Here is a 19,109-nt window from a genome sequence, read left to right on the forward strand (position 1 = left end):
AGTGGGGAAAGTCCAAATAGGTTCTAAGGCAGAATGAATTATCGTTCTAGGTGGTCTGAGATAGAAGTACTTAACACGTTGTCAGATTTCGCACTCAAAATACGATCTTTAAACAGTTTAACAAAAAGTGTTTTTCAGTATAGTGAAGGACTTATTCAAATCAATTGAGGGCCTAAGTAGGAGTGGGAAAGTCCAAATAGGTTCTAAAGCAGAATGAATCATTGTTCTAGGTGGTCTGAGATAGAAGTACTTAACACGTTGTCAGATTTCGCACTCAAAATACGATCTTTATACAGTTTAACAAAAAGTGTTTTTCAGTATAGTGAAGGACTTATTCAAATCAATTATGGGCCTAAGTAGGAGTGGGAAAATCCAAATAGGTTCTAAAACAGAATGAATTATCGTTCTAGGTGGTCTGAGATAGAAGTACTTAACACGTTGTCAGATTTCGCACTCAAAATACTATCTTCATACAGTTTAACAAAAAGTGTTTTTCAGTATAGTGAAGGACTTATTCAAATCAATTGAGCGCCTAAGTAGGAGTGGGAAAGTACAATTAGGTTCTAAAGCCCAAGGGATTATCGTTCTAGGTTGTCTGAGATAGAAGTACTTAACACGTTGTCAGATTTCGCACTCAAAATACGATCTTTATACAGTTTAACAAAAAGTGTTTTTCAGTATAGTGAAGGACTTATTCAAATCAATTGAGGGCCTAAGTAGGAGTGGGAAAGTCCAAATAGGTTCTAAAGCAGAATGAATTATCGTTCTAGGTGGTCTGAGATAGAAGTACTTAACACGTTGTCAGATTTCGCACTCAAAATACGATCTTTATACAGTTTAACAAAAAGTGTTTTTCAGTATAGTGAAGGACTTATTCAAATCAATTGAGGGCCTAAGTAGGAGTGGGAAAGTCCAAATAGGTTCTAAAGCAGAATGAATTATCGTTCTAGGTGGTCTGAGATAGAAGTACTTAACACGTTGTCAGATTTCGCGCTCAAAATACGATCTTTATACAGTTTAACAAAAAGTGTTTTTCAGTATAGTGAAGGACTTATTCAAATCAATTGAGGGCCTAAGTAGGAGTGGGAAAGTCCAAATAGGTTCTAAAGCAGAATGAATTATCGTTCTAGGTGGTCTGAGATAGAAGTACTTAACACGTTGTCAGATTTCGCGCTCAAAATACGATCTTTATACAGTTTAACAAAAAGTGTTTTTCAGTATAGTGAAGGACTTATTCAAATCAATTGAGGGCCTAAGTAGGAGTGGGAAAGTCCAAATAGGTTCTAAAGCAGAATGAATTATCGTTCTAGGTGGTCTGAGATAGAAGTACTTAACACGTTGTCAGATTTCGCGCTCAAAATACGATCTTTATACAGTTTAACAAAAAGTGTCTTTCAGTATAGTGAAGGACTTATTCAAATCAATTGAGGGCCTAAGTAGGAGTGGGGAAAGTCCAAATAAGTTCTAAGGCAGAATGAATTATCGTTCTAGGTGGTCTGAGATAGAAGTACTTAACACGTTGTCAGATTTCGCACTCAAAATACGATCTTTAAACAGTTTAACAAAAAGTGTTTTTCAGTATAGTGAAGGACTTATTCAAATCAATTGAGGGCCTAAGTAGGAGTGGGAAAGTCCAAATATGTTCTAAAGCAGAATGAATTATTGTTCTAGGTGGTCTGAGATAGAAGTACTTAACACGTTGTCAGATTTCGCACTCAAAATACGATCTTTATACAGTTTAACAAAAAGTGTTTTTCAGTATAGTGAAGGACTTATTCAAATCAATTGAGGGCCTAAGTAGGAGTGGGAAAGTCCAAATAGGTTCTAAAGCAGAATGAATTATCGTTCTAGGTGGTCTGAGATAGAAAAACTTAACACGTTGTCAGATTTCGCACTCAAAATTCGATCTTTATACAGTTTAACAAAAAGTGTTTTTCAGTATAGTGAAGGACTTATTCAAATCAATTGAGGGCCTAAGTAGGAGTGGGAAAGTCCAAATAGGTTCTAAAGCAGAATGAATTATCGTTCTAGGTGGTCTGAGATAGAAGTACTTAACACGTTGTCAGATTTCGCGCTCAAAATACGATCTTTATACAGTTTAACAAAAAGTGTCTTTCAGTATAGTGAAGGACTTATTCAAATCAATTGAGGGCCTAAGTAGGAGTGGGGAAAGTCCAAATAAGTTCTAAGGCAGAATGAATTATCGTTCTAGGTGGTCTGAGATAGAAGTACTTAACACGTTGTCAGATTTCGCACTCAAAATTCGATCTTTATACAGTTTAACAAAAAGTGTTTTTCAGTATAGTGAAGGACTTATTCAAATCAATTGAGGGCCTAAGTAGGAGTGGGAAAGTCCAAATAGGTTCTAAAGCAGAATGAATTATCGTTCTAGGTGGTCTGAGATAGAAGTACTTAACACGTTGTCAGATTTCGCGCTCAAAATACGATCTTTATACAGTTTAACAAAAAGTGTCTTTCAGTATAGTGAAGGACTTATTCAAATCAATTGAGGGCCTAAGTAGGAGTGGGGAAAGTCCAAATAAGTTCTAAGGCAGAATGAATTATCGTTCTAGGTGGTCTGAGATAAAAGTACTTAACACGTTGTCAGATTTCGCACTCAAAATTCGATCTTTATACAGTTTAACAAAAAGTGTTTTTCAGTATAGTGAAGGACTTATTCAAATCAATTGAGGGCCTAAGTAGGAGTGGGAAAGTCCAAATAGGTTCTAAAGCAGAATGAATTATCGTTCTAGGTGGTCTGAGATAGAAGTACTTAACACGTTGTCAGATTTCGCGCTCAAAATACGATCTTTATACAGTTTAACAAAAAGTGTCTTTCAGTATAGTGAAGGACTTATTCAAATCAATTGAGGGCCTAAGTAGGAGTGGGGAAAGTCCAAATAAGTTCTAAGGCAGAATGAATTATCGTTCTAGGTGGTCTGAGATAGAAGTACTTAACACGTTGTCAGATTTCGCACTCAAAATTCGATCTTTATACAGTTTAACAAAAAGTGTTTTTCAGTATAGTGAAGGACTTATTCAAATCAATTGAGGGCCTAAGTAGGAGTGGGAAAGTCCAAATAGGTTCTAAAGCAGAATGAATTATCGTTCTAGGTGGTCTGAGATAGAAGTACTTAACACGTTGTCAGATTTCGCGCTCAAAATACGATCTTTATACAGTTTAACAAAAAGTGTCTTTCAGTATAGTGAAGGACTTATTCAAATCAATTGAGGGCCTAAGTAGGAGTGGGGAAAGTCCAAATAAGTTCTAAGGCAGAATGAATTATCGTTCTAGGTGGTCTGAGATAGAAGTACTTAACACGTTGTCAGATTTCGCACTCAAAATTCGATCTTTATACAGTTTAACAAAAAGTGTTTTTCAGTATAGTGAAGGACTTATTCAAATCAATTGAGGGCCTAAGTAGGAGTGGGAAAGTCCAAATAGGTTCTAAAGCAGAATGAATTATCGTTCTAGGTGGTCTGAGATAGAAGAACTTAACACGTTGTCAGATTTCGCGCTCAAAATACGATCTTTATACAGTTTAACAAAAAGTGTCTTTCAGTATAGTGAAGGAATTATTCAAATCAATTGAGGGCCTAAGTAGGAGTGGGGAAAGTCCAAATAAGTTCTAAGGCAGAATGAATTATCGTTCTAGGTGGTCTGAGATAGAAGTACTTAACACGTTGTCAGATTTCGCACTCAAAATACGATCTTTAAACAGTTTAACAAAAAGTGTTTTTCAGTATAGTGAAGGACTTATTCAAATCAATTGAGGGCCTAAGTAGGAGTGGGAAAGTCCAAATAGGTTCTAAAGCAGAATGAATTATCGTTCTAGGTGGTCTGAGATAGAAGTACTTAACACGTTGTCAGATTTCGCGCTCAAAATACGATCTTTATACAGTTTAACAAAAAGTGTCTTTCAGTATAGTGAAGGACTTATTCAAATCAATTGAGGGCCTAAGTAGGAGTGGGGAAAGTCCAAATAAGTTCTAAGGCAGAATGAATTATCGTTCTAGGTGGTCTGAGATAGAAGTACTTAACACGTTGTCAGATTTCGCACTCAAAATTCGATCTTTATACAGTTTAACAAAAAGTGTTTTTCAGTATAGTGAAGGACTTATTCAAATCAATTGAGGGCCTAAGTAGGAGTGGGAAAGTCCAAATAGGTTCTAAAGCAGAATGAATTATCGTTCTAGGTGGTCTGAGATAGAAGTACTTAACACGTTGTCAGATAGCGCACTCAAAATACGATCTTTATACAGTTTAACAAAAAGTGTTTTTCAGTATAGTGAAGGAGTTATTCAAATCAATTGAGGGCCTAAGTAGGAGTGGGAAATTCCAAATAGCTTCTAAAGCAGAATGAATGATCGTTCTAGGTGGTCTGAGATAGAAGTACTTAACACGTTGTCAGATTTCGCACTCAAAATACGATCTTTATACAGTTTAACAAAAAGTGTTTTTCAGTATAGTGAAGGACTTATTCAAATCAATTGAGGGCCTAAGTAGGAGTGGGAAAGTCCAAATAGGTCCTAAAGCAGAATGAATTATCGTTCTAGGTGGTCTGAGATAGAAGTACTTAACACGTTGTCAGATTTCGCACTCAAAATACGATCTTTATACAGTTTAACAAAAAGTGTTTTTCAGTATAGTGAAGGACTTATTCAAATCAATTGAGGGCCTAAGTAGGAGTGGGAAAGTCCAAATAGGTTCTAAAGCAGAAGAAATCATTGTTTTAGGTGGTCTGAGATAGAAGTACTTAACACGTTGTCAGATTTCGCACTCAAAATACGATCTTTATACAGTTTAACAAAAAGTGTTTTTCAGTATAGTGAAGGACTTATTCAAATCAATTGAGGGCCTAAGTAGGAGTGGTAAATTCCAAATAGGTTCTAAAGCAGAATGAATGATCGTTCTAGGTGGTCTGAGATAGAAGTACTTAACACGTTGTCAGATTTCGCACTCAAAATACGATCTTTATACAGTTTAACAAAAAGTGTTTTTCAGTATAGTGAAGGACTTATTCAAATCAATTGAGGGCCTAAGTAGGAGTGGGAATGTCCAAATAGGTTCTAAAGCAGAATGAATTATCGTTCTAGGTGTTCTGAGATAGAAGTACTTAACACGTTGTCAGATTTCGCACTCAAAATACGATCTTTATACAGTTTAACAAAAAGTGTTTTTCAGTATAGTGAAGGACTTATTCAAATCAATTGAGGGCCTAAGTAGGAGTGGGAAATTCCAAATAGGTTCTAAAGCAGAATGAATTATCGTTCTAGGTGGTCTGAGATAGAAGTACTTAACACGTTGTCAGATTTCGCACTCAAAATACGATCTTTATACAGTTTAACAAAAAGTGTTTTTCAGTATAGTGAAGGACTTATTCAAATCAATTGAGGGCCTAAGTAGGAGTGGGAAAATCCAAATAGGTTCTAAAGCAGAATGAATTATCGTTCTAGGTGGTCTGAGATAGAAGAACTTAACACGTTGTCAGATTTCGCACTCAAAATACGATCTTTATACAGTTTAACAAAAAGTGTTTTTCAGTATAGTGAAGGACTTATTCAAATCAATTGAGGGCCTAAGTAGGAGTGAGAAAGGTCAAATAGGTTCTAAAGCAGAATGAATTATCGTTCTAGGTGGTCTGAGATAGAAGTACTTAACACGTTGTCAGATTTCGCGCTCAAAATACGATCTTTATACAGTTTAACAAAAAGTGTTTTTCAGTATAGTGAAGGACTAATTCAAATCAATTGAGGGCCGAAGTAGGAGTGGGAAAGTCCAAATACGTTCTAAAGCAGAATGAATTATCGTTCTAGGTGGTCTGAGATAGAAGTACTCATCACGTTGTCAGATTTCGCACTCAAAATACGATCTTTATACAGTTTACCAAAAAGTGTTTTTCAGTATAGTGAAGGACTTATTCAAATCAATTGAGGGCCTAAGTAGGAGTGGGAAAGTCCAAATAGGTTCTAAAGCAGAATGAATTATCGTTCTAGGGGGTCTGAGATAGAAGAACTTAACACGTTGTCAGATTTCGCACTCAAAATACGATCTATATACAGTTTAACAAAAAGTGTTTTTCAGTATAGTGAAGGACTTATTCAAATCAATTGAGGGCCTAAGTAGGAGTGAGAAAAGCCAAATAGGTTCTAAAGCAGAATGAATTATCTTTCTAGGTGGTCTGAGATAGAAGTACCTAACACGTTGTCAGATTTCGCGCTCAAAATACGATCTTTATACAGTTTAACAAAAAGTGTTTTTCAGTATAGTGAAGGACTAATTCAAATCAATTGAGGGCCTAAGTAGGAGTGGGAAAGTCCAAATACGTTCTAAAGCAGAATGAATTATCGTTCTAGGTGGTCTGAGATAGAAGTACTCATCACGTTGTCAGATTTCGCACTCAAAATACGATCTTTATACAGTTTAACAAAAAGTGTTTTTCAGTATAGTGAAGGACTTATTCAAATCAATTGAGGGCCTAAGTAGGAGTGGGAAAGTCCAAATAGGTTCTAAAGCAGAATGAATTATCGTTCTAGGTGGTCTGAGATAGAAGTACTTAACACGTTGTCAGATTTCGCACTCAAAATACGATGTTTATACAGTTTAACAAAAAGTGTTTTTCAGTATAGTGAAGGACTTATTCAAATCAATTGAGGGCCTAAGTAGGAGTGGGAAAGTCCAAATAGGTTCTAAAGCAGAATGAATTATCGTTCTAGGTGGTCTGAGATAGAAGTACTTAACACGTTGTCAGATTTCGCACTCAAAATACGATCTTTATACAGTTTAACAAAAAGTGTTTTTCAGTATAGTGAAGGACTTATTCAAATCAGTTGAGGGCCTAAGTAGGAGTGGGAAAGTCCAAATAGGTTCTAAAGCAGAATGAATTATCGTTCTAGGTGGTCTGAGATAGAAGTACTTAACACGTTGTCAGATTTCGCACTCAAAATACGATCTTTATACAGTTTAACAAAAAGTGTTTTTCAGTATAGTGAAGGACTTATTCAAATCAATTGAGGGCCTAAGTAGGAGTGGGAAATTCCAAATAGGTTCTAAAGCAGAATGAATTATTGTTCTAGGTGGTCTGAGATAGAAGTACTCATCACGTTGTCAGATTTCGCACTCAAAATACGATCTTTATACAGTTTAACAAAAAGTGTTTTTCAGTATAGTGAAGGACTAATTCAAATCAATTGAGGGCCTAAGTAGGAGTGGGAAAGTCCAAATAGGTTCTAAAGCAGAATGAATTATCGTTCTAGGTGGTCTGAGATAGAAGTACTTAACACGTTGTCAGATTTCGCACTCAAAATACGATCTTTATACAGTTTAACAAAAAGTGTTTTTCAGTATAGTGAAGGACTTATTCAAATCAATTGAGGGCCTAAGTAGGAGTGGGAAATTCCAAATAGGTTCTAAAGCAGAATGAATTATTGTTCTAGGTGGTCTGAGATAGAAGTACTTAACACGTTGTCAGATTTCGCACTCAAAATACGATCTTTATACAGTTTAACAAAAAGTGTTTTTCAGTATAGTGAAGGACTTATTCAAATCAATTGAGGGCCTAAGTAGGAGTGGGAAAGTCCAAATAGGTTCTAAAGCAGAATGAATTATCGCTCTAGGTGGTCTGAGGTAGAAGTACTTAACACGTTGTCAGATTTCGCACTCAAAATAAGATCTCTATACAGTTTAACAAAAAGTGTTTTTCTGTATAGTGAAGGACTTGTTCAAATCAATTGAGGGCCTAAGTAGGAGTGGGAAAGGCCAAATAGGTTCTAAAGCAGAATGATTTATCGTTCTAGGTGGTCTGAGATAGAAGTACTTAACACGTTGTCAGATTTCGCTCTCAAAATACGATCTTTATACAGTTTAACAAAAAGTGTTTTTCAGTATAGTGAAGGAATTATTCAAATCAATTGAGGGCCTAAGTAGGAGTGGGAAATTCCAAATAGGTTCTAAAGCAGAATGAATTATCGTTCTAGGTGGTCTGAGATAGAAGTACTTAACACGTTGTCAGATTTCGCACTCAAAATACGATCTTTATACAGTTTAACAAAAAGTGTTTTTCAGTATAGTGAAGGACTTATTCAAATCAATTGAGGGCCTAAGTAGGAGTGGGAAAGTTCAAATAGGTTCTAAAGCAGGATGAATTATCGTTCTAGGTGGTCTGAGATAGAAGTACTTAACACGTTGTCAGATTTCGCACTCAAAATACGATCTTTATACAGTTTAACAAAAAGTGTTTTTCAGTATAGTGAAGGACTTATTCAAATCAATTGAGGGCCTAAGTAGGAGTGGGAAAGTCTAAATAGGTTCTAAAGCAGAATGAATTATCGTTCTAGGTGGTCTGAGATAGAAGTACTTAACACGTTGTCAGATTTCGCTCTCAAAATACGATCTTTATACAGTTTAACAAAAAGTGTTTTTCAGTATAGTGAAGGAATTATTCAAATCAATTGAGGGCCTAAGTAGGAGTGGGAAATTCCAAATAGGTTCTAAAGCAGAATGAATTATCGTTCTAGGTGGTCTGAGATAGAAGTACTTAACACGTTGTCAGATTTCGCACTCAAAATACGATCTTTATACAGTTTAACAAAAAGTGTTTTTCAGTATAGTGAAGGAATTATTCAAATCAATTGAGGGCCTAAGTAGGAGTGGGAAATTCCAAATAGGTTCTAAAGCAGAATGAATTATCGTTCTAGGTGGTCTGAGATAGAAGTACTTAACACGTTGTCAGATTTCGCACTCAAAATACGATCTTTATACAGTTTAACAAAAAGTGTTTTTCAGTATAGTGAAGGACTTATTCAAATCAATTGAGGGCCTAAGTAGGAGTGGGAAAGTTCAAATAGGTTCTAAAGCAGGATGAATTATCGTTCTAGGTGGTCTGAGATAGAAGTACTTAACACGTTGTCAGATTTCGCACTCAAAATACGATCTTTATACAGTTTAACAAAAAGTGTTTTTCAGTATAGTGAAGGACTTATTCAAATCAATTGAGGGCCTAAGTAGGAGTGGGAAAGTCTAAATAGGTTCTAAAGCAGAATGAAATATTGTTCTAGGTGGTCTGAGATAGAAGTACTTAACACGTTGTCAGATTTCGCACTCAAAATACGATCTTTATACAGTTTAACAAAAAGTGTTTTTCAGTATAGTGAAGGACTTATTCAAATCAATTGAGGGCCTTAGTAGGAGTGGGAAAGTCCAAATACGTTCTAAAACAGAATGAATTATCGTTCTAGGTGGTCTGAGATAGAAGTACTTAACACGTTGTCAGATTTCGCACTCAAAATACGATCTTTATACAGTTTAACAAAAAGTGTTTTTCAGTATAGTGAAGGACTTATTCAAATCAATTGAGGGCCTATGTAGGAGTGGGAAAGTCCAAATAGGTTCTAAAGCAGAATGAATTATCGTTCTAGGTGATCTGAGATAGAAGTACTTAACACGTTGTCAGATTTCGCACTCAAAATACGATCTTTATACAGTTTAACAAAAAGTGTTTTTCAGTATAGTGAAGGACTTATTCAAATCAATTGAGGGCCTAAGTAGGAGTGGGAAAGTCCAAATAGGTTCTAAAGCAGAATGAATTATCGTTCTAGGTGGTCTGAGATAGAAGTACTTAACACGTTGTCAGATTTCGCACTCAAAATACGATCTTTATACAGTTTAACAAAAAGTGTTTTTCAGTATAGTGAAGGACTTATTCAAATCAATTGAGGGCCTAAGTAGGAGTGGGAAAGTCCAAATAGGTTCTAAAGCAGAATGAATTATCGTTCTAGGTGGTCTGAGATAGAAGTACTTAACACGTTGTCAGATTTGGCACTCAAAATACGATCTTTATACAGTTTAACAAAAAGTGTTTTTCAGTATAGTGAAGGACTTATACAAATCAATTGGGGGCTTAAGTAGGAGTGGGAAAGTCCAAATAGGTTCTAAAGCCCAAGGGATTGTCGTTCTAGGTTGTCTGAGATAGAAGTACTTAACACGTTGTCAGAATTCGCTCCCAAAATACGATCTTTATACAGTTTAACAAAGAGTGTTTTTCAATATAGCGAAGGACTTTTTCAAATCAATTGAGGGCCTAAGTGGGAGTGGGAAAGTCCAAATAGTTTTTAAAGCCCAAGGGATTATCGTTCTAGGTTGTCTTAGATAGAAGTTTTTAACACGTTGTCAAATTTCGAGCTAAAAAAATACTCTTGTGCAGTTTCATAAAGCGATTTTCAGTCTAGTGAAGGACTTTTTCAATACACTTTCACACATTCTACTTTCATATAAATTTTGAATAGTTCGTTTTTTTGTTTAGAGAAATGGCTGTCTCGAAAATAGAAAAATTCAAAGGTTTCACTGAGAGCCAAAAAGCTTCGGCTGTCGAAATGGTGAAAGAAAGCTCTTTGCGTGAGGCTTCACGGCGCTGCAATGTCCCATACTCAAGTCTCAGAAAATGGTGCCTCTCTGGCATTGAGAAAGGTGGTCGACGAAAAATATTTAGCGATGAACAGGAAAAGGAGATCGTTAGAATTACAAGCCATTTTGTGAAGTCAAAAAAATTTTTTCTTAATTTTGTTTACGAAAGAAGTCTTGCGTGGCATCTGAAAGTACCGTCATCTTGGTGCAAAAACAAAATACCTGGACGTGGGTGGTTGAGAAGCTTTCTCGAGAGATATTACGTTGTTGGACTCTTCGTGAAAAATGGAACGAAGTTTCTTTCCGAGACGGCGGAGTGCGGCAACTGTTATGATCTTGTTTTCCGAGAAAGTGTTACTCGAATTTGCCAGCACTGTCTTCAAGCAATATGCTTTAACTGCAAGCAAGATCATGACTGCGGTATTCAAGTAGAACATATTGCCTCGTAAATTAAAAACTGACGACAATTTGAAAACTGTCTTGATATGATTATGTATGGACATTTGCTGCTTGTTTGTTCGTTCGTTTGTGGTGTTTTTGCTAACTGGTAGGTTTCTCGACCTTCAGTTGAACAGAAAAGCCATTGGCATCTCATTACCTTCTTTCCAGGTTCCTATTTTGATTGTTGTATATTTCCATTCAGATTTTGCTTCTGGATTTTTCTGCTCCGTTCAATAAAGGAAAGAGTTGGTAGGCTCCGTTTTTCATGTAGTAGTTGTGCTTGTTGTTAGGTTTTTCCACCTTTATTGGATTGAGGGCCTAAGTAGGAGTGTCATAATCCTATAAAGTTCTAAAACCGAGATAATTTTTCTTCTAGGTGATCTACGAAAAAAGAACTTAACACGTTGTCAAATTTTTAGCTCAAAAAATACTCTTGTGCGAATTCACGAAAAGTGGTTTTCCATCTAGTCAAGGACTTGGTCAATTGGATTGAGGGCCTAAGTAACAGTGTCATAATCCTAGTAGGATCTGAAACAGAGATATTTGTCGATTTTGGTGATCTACGAAAAAAGTACCTCGCTCGTTGTCCAATTTCGACCTTCGGTTGCTAATCTCTTAATCTCTAAAATGGGTTTTTCAAATTCTAGTGATTGTTCCCGGTTTAGCTTACCCACTGCTAGGTTCTACGATCTTCAGTGGTTAAAAAAATGCAGTCTTTAGGTTTTTCGACCTTCGGTTGCTAATATTCTCTAAAATGGGTTTTTGCAATTTTAGTTATTGTTCTTTGTTTAGCTTACCCACTGCTAGGTTCTACGACCTTCAGTGGCTATAAAGTGACAGTCGTTAGGTTTTTCGACCTTCGATTGCTAATAATCTCTAAGATGGGTTTTTCAAATTTTAGTGATTGTTCCTGGTTTAGCTTACCCACTGCTAGGTTCTACGATCTTCAGTGGTTAAAAAAATGCAGTCGTTAGGTTTTTCGACCTTCGGTTGCTAATATTCTCTAAAATGGGTTTTTCCAATTTTAGTCATTGTTCTTTGTTTAGCTTACCCACTGCTAGGTTCTACGACCTTCAGGGGCTATAAAGTGGCAGTCGTTAGGTTTTTCGACCTTCGATTGCTAATAATCTCTAAAATGGGTTTTTCAAATTTTAGTGATTGTTCCTGGTTTAGCTTACCCACTGCTAGGTTCTACAATCTTCAGTGGTTAAAAAATGCAGGCGTTAGGTTTTTCGACCTTCGGTCGCTAATATTCTCTAAAATTGGTTTTTCCGATTTTAGTTACTGTTTCTGGTTTGGCTTACCCACTGCTAGGTTCTACGACCTTCAGTGGCTAAAAACTTGCAGTCGTTAGGTTTTTCGACCTTCGGTTGCTAATACTATCTAAAATTTGTTTTTCCCATTTTAGTTATTGTTTCCGGTTTGGCTAACCCACTGCTAGGTTCTACGACCTTCAGTGGCTAAAAAGTTGCAGTCGTGAGGTTTTTCGACCTTCGATTGCTAATAATCTCTAAAATGGGCTTTTCAAATTTTAGTGATTGTTCCTGGTTTAGCTGACCCACTGCTAGTTTCGACGACCGTCAGTGGTTTAAAAAGTGCAGCTAATAGTTGAATCTTATTTTATTTGTTTTTTGCTTTTGTTTATTTTGAGATTCAAATTAAGCTGTTGAGATTAGCTTTGACAGTGCTCTTTTTTCTTTCGGTTCATCATTGTTTTCTCTGAAAAAATCTCATCTTTCGTTTGTTTCAGTGAAACCTTGATTTTATTTATTGTAGATTGAACATGCCTTTGGTTAATTTGCTTGAAAACATGGATCTCGAAAATTCTCAGAAGGAAATTCTAAAACAGGTGATTGTTAAATCCTGTCTGACAACTGCGTCCTTTAAACTGCTCACAGATGAGCAACTTTGTGCAATCGGGTTCCCTCTGCCGGCTATTGTTGAGATGAAGGCTTTATTAGAGAGAGGAAGTGAGGCCCTAACGCCTATAAGCTTGAACACTCCAAATACGGCAGCCAGTTCCTCTAGTACTCCATCGGCTCATTTCACACCTGTTCGTGGCAAAAATGCTGATGCTGATGAGCTAAATGTGGAGAAGCTGAAAGAGCTCGCTGGCCACATAGACGTCAAGGTTGCGAACGGCTTGAAAGTGCTAACACGGCTGGTTGTAGATGAGAAGATAAAGGTTTCTGCTGTTTTTTAAAACATTTATTTCTGATCGATTGAAGTTTTCAAATTGTATTTTTTTTGTATTAAGAGAGTTCCGGGAACGGAGATGGACAAACTGAAACCATCCACCTCAATGAAAATTAAGTATGCGAAGCTTGCATTAGAGGTTTTTCCAGAGCTTGCGTCTGTGGACGAAAACTGTCCTTTTGTAAGTTTTATTATCACTTTTTTTTTGTTCCTCTCGTACTTTGTTTTCATTGCTGAGATGTTTAGGCTGTCTTGTATAAGCCGTACTTCAGAGAAAAGCTACCTGGAGGAGCAGTGCGAAAGCACACACCTACGGGAACAATAGAGGAGCACCTCAAAAGTCGCCGAACAGAGGCCAGAATGAGGGAAGATGCTCGCCTCTCAAGAGCTGGTCTGTTAAGAAAAAGTTTTTCTCAGTCTAAATTTTGAAACAAAATATAGAAGTCGAACTTGTTCTAGATTTTTTTCCTCACTTTCATCGTTTTTTGTAGGATTAGTTGTTCCTGCTAAGCGGACAAGAAAAAAGCGGTCACTCGATGAAGTCGAGACGCTTGCTGATTTGTCGGATCTGATGACAAAATTTGGTGAAACAGATCAGAGTGCGCAAGTAGTTCGGAGGCACACCTTTGAGGAGAGGCAAAAGCTTCTTTCTGGAAAAGCATTAGTGGACTACGCCGACTATTTGTACACAACTGGACTCAATGTGCGAGATTTTGAAGAGGTTTTTTTTTATTTTCTTTTTCGGTTCTCACAGGGTATTTGTCTTAATGAATTGTTTTCCAGCTGGACGCTGAATTCAGGCTCTGGGTTCCAAGGGCACTCAATGACAGTTTTTCGAAGCTGTTTCTCCTGTATGTGAAAAAAGTCTTGACATTGGCACAAAGTCCACCCAATGAAAGCCGCGATAAGATCTCGGATCTTCGTTTGAAGCAATGTAAGAATATTCTGCTGTCAAAAAATTGTTCTCAATGTTAGCCTAATTATACTCAACTTGTGCAATTTTTAGTGCCAGACAGTGAGCTAGCGTTAACGTTGCTTCCTTTGTTGGCTCCTGTGAAGCTCCCAACTGGCGTTAAGAGCCGCCCAACTGTCGTGGAAGCAATTATTAAATGCCGAGACAACTTTATCGTCGACATATCAGTAATAACTTTTTCCTAATTTTTTCAAAGTATGTTGAAACTTTGATTCTGTTTGTTAAGGAAGTGTCAAACATCGAGCAGGAGTCCAAAAAGCGTTGCCCTGGGGCAATATTGAAAACTTCAACTCAGGTTGACTTCATTTTTCTATGTTTCCCAAACGTAACTCAAAAATAATTCAATTTTTTTCTGCAATTGAGCTCGGTGATGTTTGGTTTCGATTTCTTGCAGGTGTTTGTGGTGTCACCTGTGGGCACCATTGAGGCCGGGGACCTGTTCAACGCGGTGGATATCGGTTTAAGAATGTTTTACGTTCTCAACGGAAAATATCCAGACGAGACTTTCATTTTGTGGTCCTTTCTGCAAATAATTGTGTTCAAGATTCCTTCTGGAAAGGTGCCGACACAAGTAGATTCGCTAGCTAGATCCTTGAATAATGATCCACAGGAGCTGCAATCAAAGTCAGACTTTGAATGAACGTCATTATTGCTGCTTATGTTTCTAGTCCGCTTTCTTTCCTGGTTTTACTTAACTTTTGTTTTGTCTTTTGGTTATGTTCCAATGTAAACTGAACTAATATGTTAATATTGCGAACTGTTGTTTCTTTTTGATTCATCGATTTTTGTTTCTGGTTTCTGTAAAGCGTGAGAACATAATTTTTACGTACAACAATACATTTGCCGTCAGTCGTTTTTTTATGCTTTACGAGAACTTATGCTCTCTGTCTGTTTGTCAGTTTTTCCAGTAATTTTCTTCACTTTCTTCTTCCTTTCTTCGTTTTTTAGATGCTTTTGCTTTCTATCGAACAGTGAGTCACTTTGTTGCTTCCAACAATGGAAAGAGACATTGAAATTGAATCAAAAGTGCAAGACTATTACGAGGTGGCAAGTGCGGACTGGCTTCTTCTAGAAGAATTGATCGACAGGGGCGGTAGACTTGTTCACCGTGCAATAAGAAGTGATCAGCGAATAGCATTGGCTCGAAACTCATTGGTGTTGAAATATATGCGCAATCTGTACGAAACTTCTAGTCTGTTGGTTATTTACGAACCGGAAAGTGCTTATCAGGAGGATTACAATCGTGGTTATCTTGGAATTAAGGTAATAGCCAAAGTTAAATTTGCTGCTAATAAACTTATTTTAGGCCTCTCAGGTATAGTAACAGAATGCCCTAGCGATACCGATAGCTCTCCCGAGCTAAATTTCTCAGTGTTTTACCGTAATTCTGAATCTTATTCACTTCAAGGCCCCCTTTCTTTTGTTAATCCCTCATGTCGCCCTAATTGCAGGTATGAAACGCTCAGAGGTAAAGATGGTGTTGTTTTAATAAGAACTTTAAGAGATGTTAATGAAGGCGAAGAGATCACAGTTTCGTATGGAAAAAACTATTTTGGTTCTAACAAAGAATTTTGTTTGTGTCCCTTTAAAGAAGATCATCAATCGAAGTCAATAAATGCCTTGCCATGTGCTCCATTAAAAGGTACGCGTTCTGGTAAATCTTTTTCTAAGTGCGTTGTGTTAACAGAACCCACTAATTCTAATAATGTGAGCAGTTCTCTGGTAGACCACAAAGAACCTGCTCAGGATATGATCGACAACACTTTAGGCGTTTTGGAACCCATAGAAAGAGAAATGCCAGGGCAGGTAACGGGTAGCTCTTGTAATGAAGAGAACATAGAACCGTCAAAAAGTAGTGATCTTCTGGGTTCAGAAAGGCTTTCGCGTAGAAACCAGAGAGGGATTGAAAATACTGATGAAAGCAGTTTGCTTTATCGAGCGGAATGTGAGTTTTGCAAAAAGCGGGTCATATTAACTAACCACGATTTCCTTGACCACCTTAGAAGATATCATCGTCTAGAAGCTGAGTTTAAATGTATTGTTTGTTTTCGAATTTTTTCAGGCTTTAACAGTTTTGTTAATCATGTAAAAAAACACGAACTTGAATTGTCAGTTTCAAGAGGTAACGATGTTGATATTTATCTAAATAGTCAATCTTGTAGTACTGCCGTTTCTGCTGATAGTTCTTCTGATAGCGAGTCAGGGGCTTCTGATTCGCGTGATTGTACGCCATATGTAACGGGAATAATATCTTCCTCTTTTTTAGGCACACAGCAAAAGGTCTACAGTTGTTGCCAGGATAAGTATAGAGGAGTTGAAAAAAGTAACGGTGCTTTTTCTTGTAAGTTCAAAGGCTGCGATATGAAAGAACTCACTCTCAGTAATTACACTTCCCACCTCAGTAACTATCATGGTGCTGCGTCTTCCTTTGTTTGTCCTTTCTGTCCTAGAGAATTTTGTTCGTTAAAATATTTGAATAAGCATGCGAGGAAAGATCATAGAAAAACGCAATGCGAAAACGAAGTGCTTGTGGATGATACTAATAGTGACTCAACCGACTACCTTGAAAAAGTTTTAAGCTCTCCTAAAGCTGTTGAAATAAGGGAAGAATCGGACCTAATTGAAAGGATTTCTAGGTTAATCGATGGTTCTGCTGGTCAGAATGTTTTACTTAGTATGTTAGGAGACACATCAGCAACGTGGAGTCAAGCGTTCCGTTATATTGGGGCTACTAAGAACTTCACTGAAGATATAATGAAAACTGTTAATCTCTGTTTAGGACTCATTTCTCGCAAATCATTGCTTCCGCAGTCTGTTAAAGGCTTCTGGAGAATTTACCTTCTGTTCGGCTGAAAATGAGTATCAAGTTCTTAAACTGTTGAAGCAGAAAAGGCAGTTTGTGATGCCTTGCGATTTAGTATTTGGGGTTGAACATGAAATAAGATCAGTTAAGGGTCAATCTGTTTTTAAACAGATTGAGAGAACCGGTCAGTTTGTTTCAATATCAAAAGTTTTACAAAACACAATTTTTTATCACGATGAAATTTTTGCTGTTATGGGGACATATAGTCGTCTTTTGGAAGGTTTAAGCAAAGTTGGAGTTATATTAGATGGCATGCAGACTGTCGGAAAGTTAAGTTTTCCGTATGCCTCGAATAAAAGTACGTATCCTAGTGATGTAGATTTCGTAATACAGCAGAGTGGTTCTGACGACATAACAAACTTGAGTCTACAATTGTATTTTGATGAAATTGAACCTGTAAATCCTATTGGAAGTCGAGCCTCAATTCATAAGATAGGATGTTTTTATTGGTGCCTGAAAAATCTCCCTCCTTGGTACCTCTCGGATATGCGGATGACACATCTTGTAGCGCTGGTTCCGTACCTAGATATTGAAACATACGGCTTTAAGGAGGTATTAACTGCAATCAAAGGCGATTTGGTTGGTTTAGAAAAAGGTATAGAAGTTAAAACAAGAACAGGTAAAACTTTATCTGTTGCTTTGAGACGGTTAAATTTCGTCGCAGACAATTTGGCTTCGTCGCAGACAATTTGGCTTACCATGCTGTTTTTGGTTTCAATAAAAGCTTTTCTGGAGGTTTTTGTTGTGAAAAATGTACGGTGCCGCAGTCATCCTTTAAATCAGTTTTTGAAGAACGTTTACAGGATCTTAGAAGTTCTCAGTCTTGTAGAGAAGACGCAGTGAACAAACGGAATGGTATCAAGCACCTTTGCGTTCTAGAAACTTTCTATTTTGATCCTTACGAGAACTTCACTGCTGATCTACATCACGACATTTTCCAGGGAAGTCTCATGAATATACTACGCATAGTTCTTAACGAATTAACACCTGACTATTTGAGCCTTGATAGTCTTAATTTAAGAATAAATAATTTTGCTTATGGTCGTGACATTGATGGTAAACCGTCAGAAATTGATTTTGAGAGGATCAAAGATAAGTCGCAAGGCCACTTCAAACAGAAGTACGATCAAATGTTTACACTCTACCGTTTTCTACCACTAATGATATATGACGCTGTTCCCTTTAACGAAATTTGGAAATTTTTGCTTGATTTCTTTGACCTTATTTCTTTTTTGCTTAGCCCGACGTTTGTGGAGTCCGACTATCAACTGTTGGGGGTTTTAATTCGTAAGTTATTACGACTGATTTTGTTTGCTGATTTCAAAGTCATCTGTGTTTTTTTCTGTTGTTTCAGATGAACACCTGGAGACCTTGGTTCAACTTTTCCCCTCAGAATCGGTAACATTTAAGCAACATAAGTTGATTCATTACCCGAGAGGGCTGAAATCATCGGGACCTTTTCTCTATCAAAGTGTCTTAAGGTATGAACGCAAACACCAATTTTTTAAACGGTTGACACATAACATTTGCAATTTCAAAAATATCTGTAAAAGTCTGGCGATACGTCATCAGGTAAACGAGTATTTTAATTGGAAAGACGATATCCCCATCAAACAAAATATTTTTCCTTGTTGCAAGCAAGGATTTGTGTCTGATTCTTTAATCTCTACAAATGAAAAATATCGTAGTTGTTTTTCTGAATCTGAGTGTTTACAGTCGAGCAATGCGGTTATAATGGGAACTAGATATGGTTTGAATGATGTTCTGATTTTAGATGTTGACCATGATAATTCATATCCAAAGTTTGTGCTCATTCAAAAAGTCTTGATTTGCGAGCCCCGAGTTTTTTTTTTCTTGCTTCGAGTTAAAAACAGTTAAATACCAAGAGAAATCGCGTTCTTATTGTGTTTCAATAAATTATCAGGCAGGACTTGTTCTGGTTGCGTTTGATGATCTGTTTGATTTTCATCCCTTGTCATTGCATAAATGCGCGGTTGTTGATTGTTTTTACGAACACGTTGTGCTGAGACACACTCTAAAGTACAATAACTATGCATCCAATTTTAAATTTCTTTAATTTTCCTTGAATGTTTTTGCGTTCTTTTGTTTTTTGTATTAAACTGCTTATGACAGTTATTTTTCTGTCGAATAAATTGTTTTTTGGTCCTTTTAGCAATTTATTTGGATCTGTTGGTAATTTTTTTTGCTCTTGTAACAATTATTTGAGTTCTCTG

General features: G+C 36.8%; 3 protein-coding genes across 3 annotated transcripts in view; 1 reads left to right on the forward strand and 2 right to left on the reverse strand.

Moving 5' to 3' along the window:
• The window catches only part of LOC142346067 (uncharacterized), a 96,588-nt gene extending 85,749 nt beyond the window's left edge, over nt 1-10,839 (reverse strand). The window contains exon 1 of the mRNA XM_075398602.1: nt 10,625-10,839. Coding sequence (XP_075254717.1) covers nt 10,625-10,839 — 215 coding nt within the window. The remainder of the gene's footprint in view (nt 1-10,624) is intronic.
• The window catches only part of LOC142350648 (uncharacterized), a 626,363-nt gene that overhangs the window by 287,988 nt on the left and 319,266 nt on the right, over nt 1-19,109 (reverse strand). The gene's annotated exons all lie outside the window — the stretch shown is intronic.
• The window catches only part of LOC142341676 (splicing factor 3B subunit 2-like), a 542,910-nt gene that overhangs the window by 257,923 nt on the left and 265,878 nt on the right, over nt 1-19,109 (forward strand). The gene's annotated exons all lie outside the window — the stretch shown is intronic.

The sequence above is a fragment of the Convolutriloba macropyga genome, chromosome 1 (assembly GCF_964194025.1).
Source record: "Convolutriloba macropyga chromosome 1, txConMacr16.3, whole genome shotgun sequence".
Classification (NCBI taxonomy): domain Eukaryota; kingdom Metazoa; phylum Xenacoelomorpha; order Acoela; family Convolutidae; genus Convolutriloba; species Convolutriloba macropyga.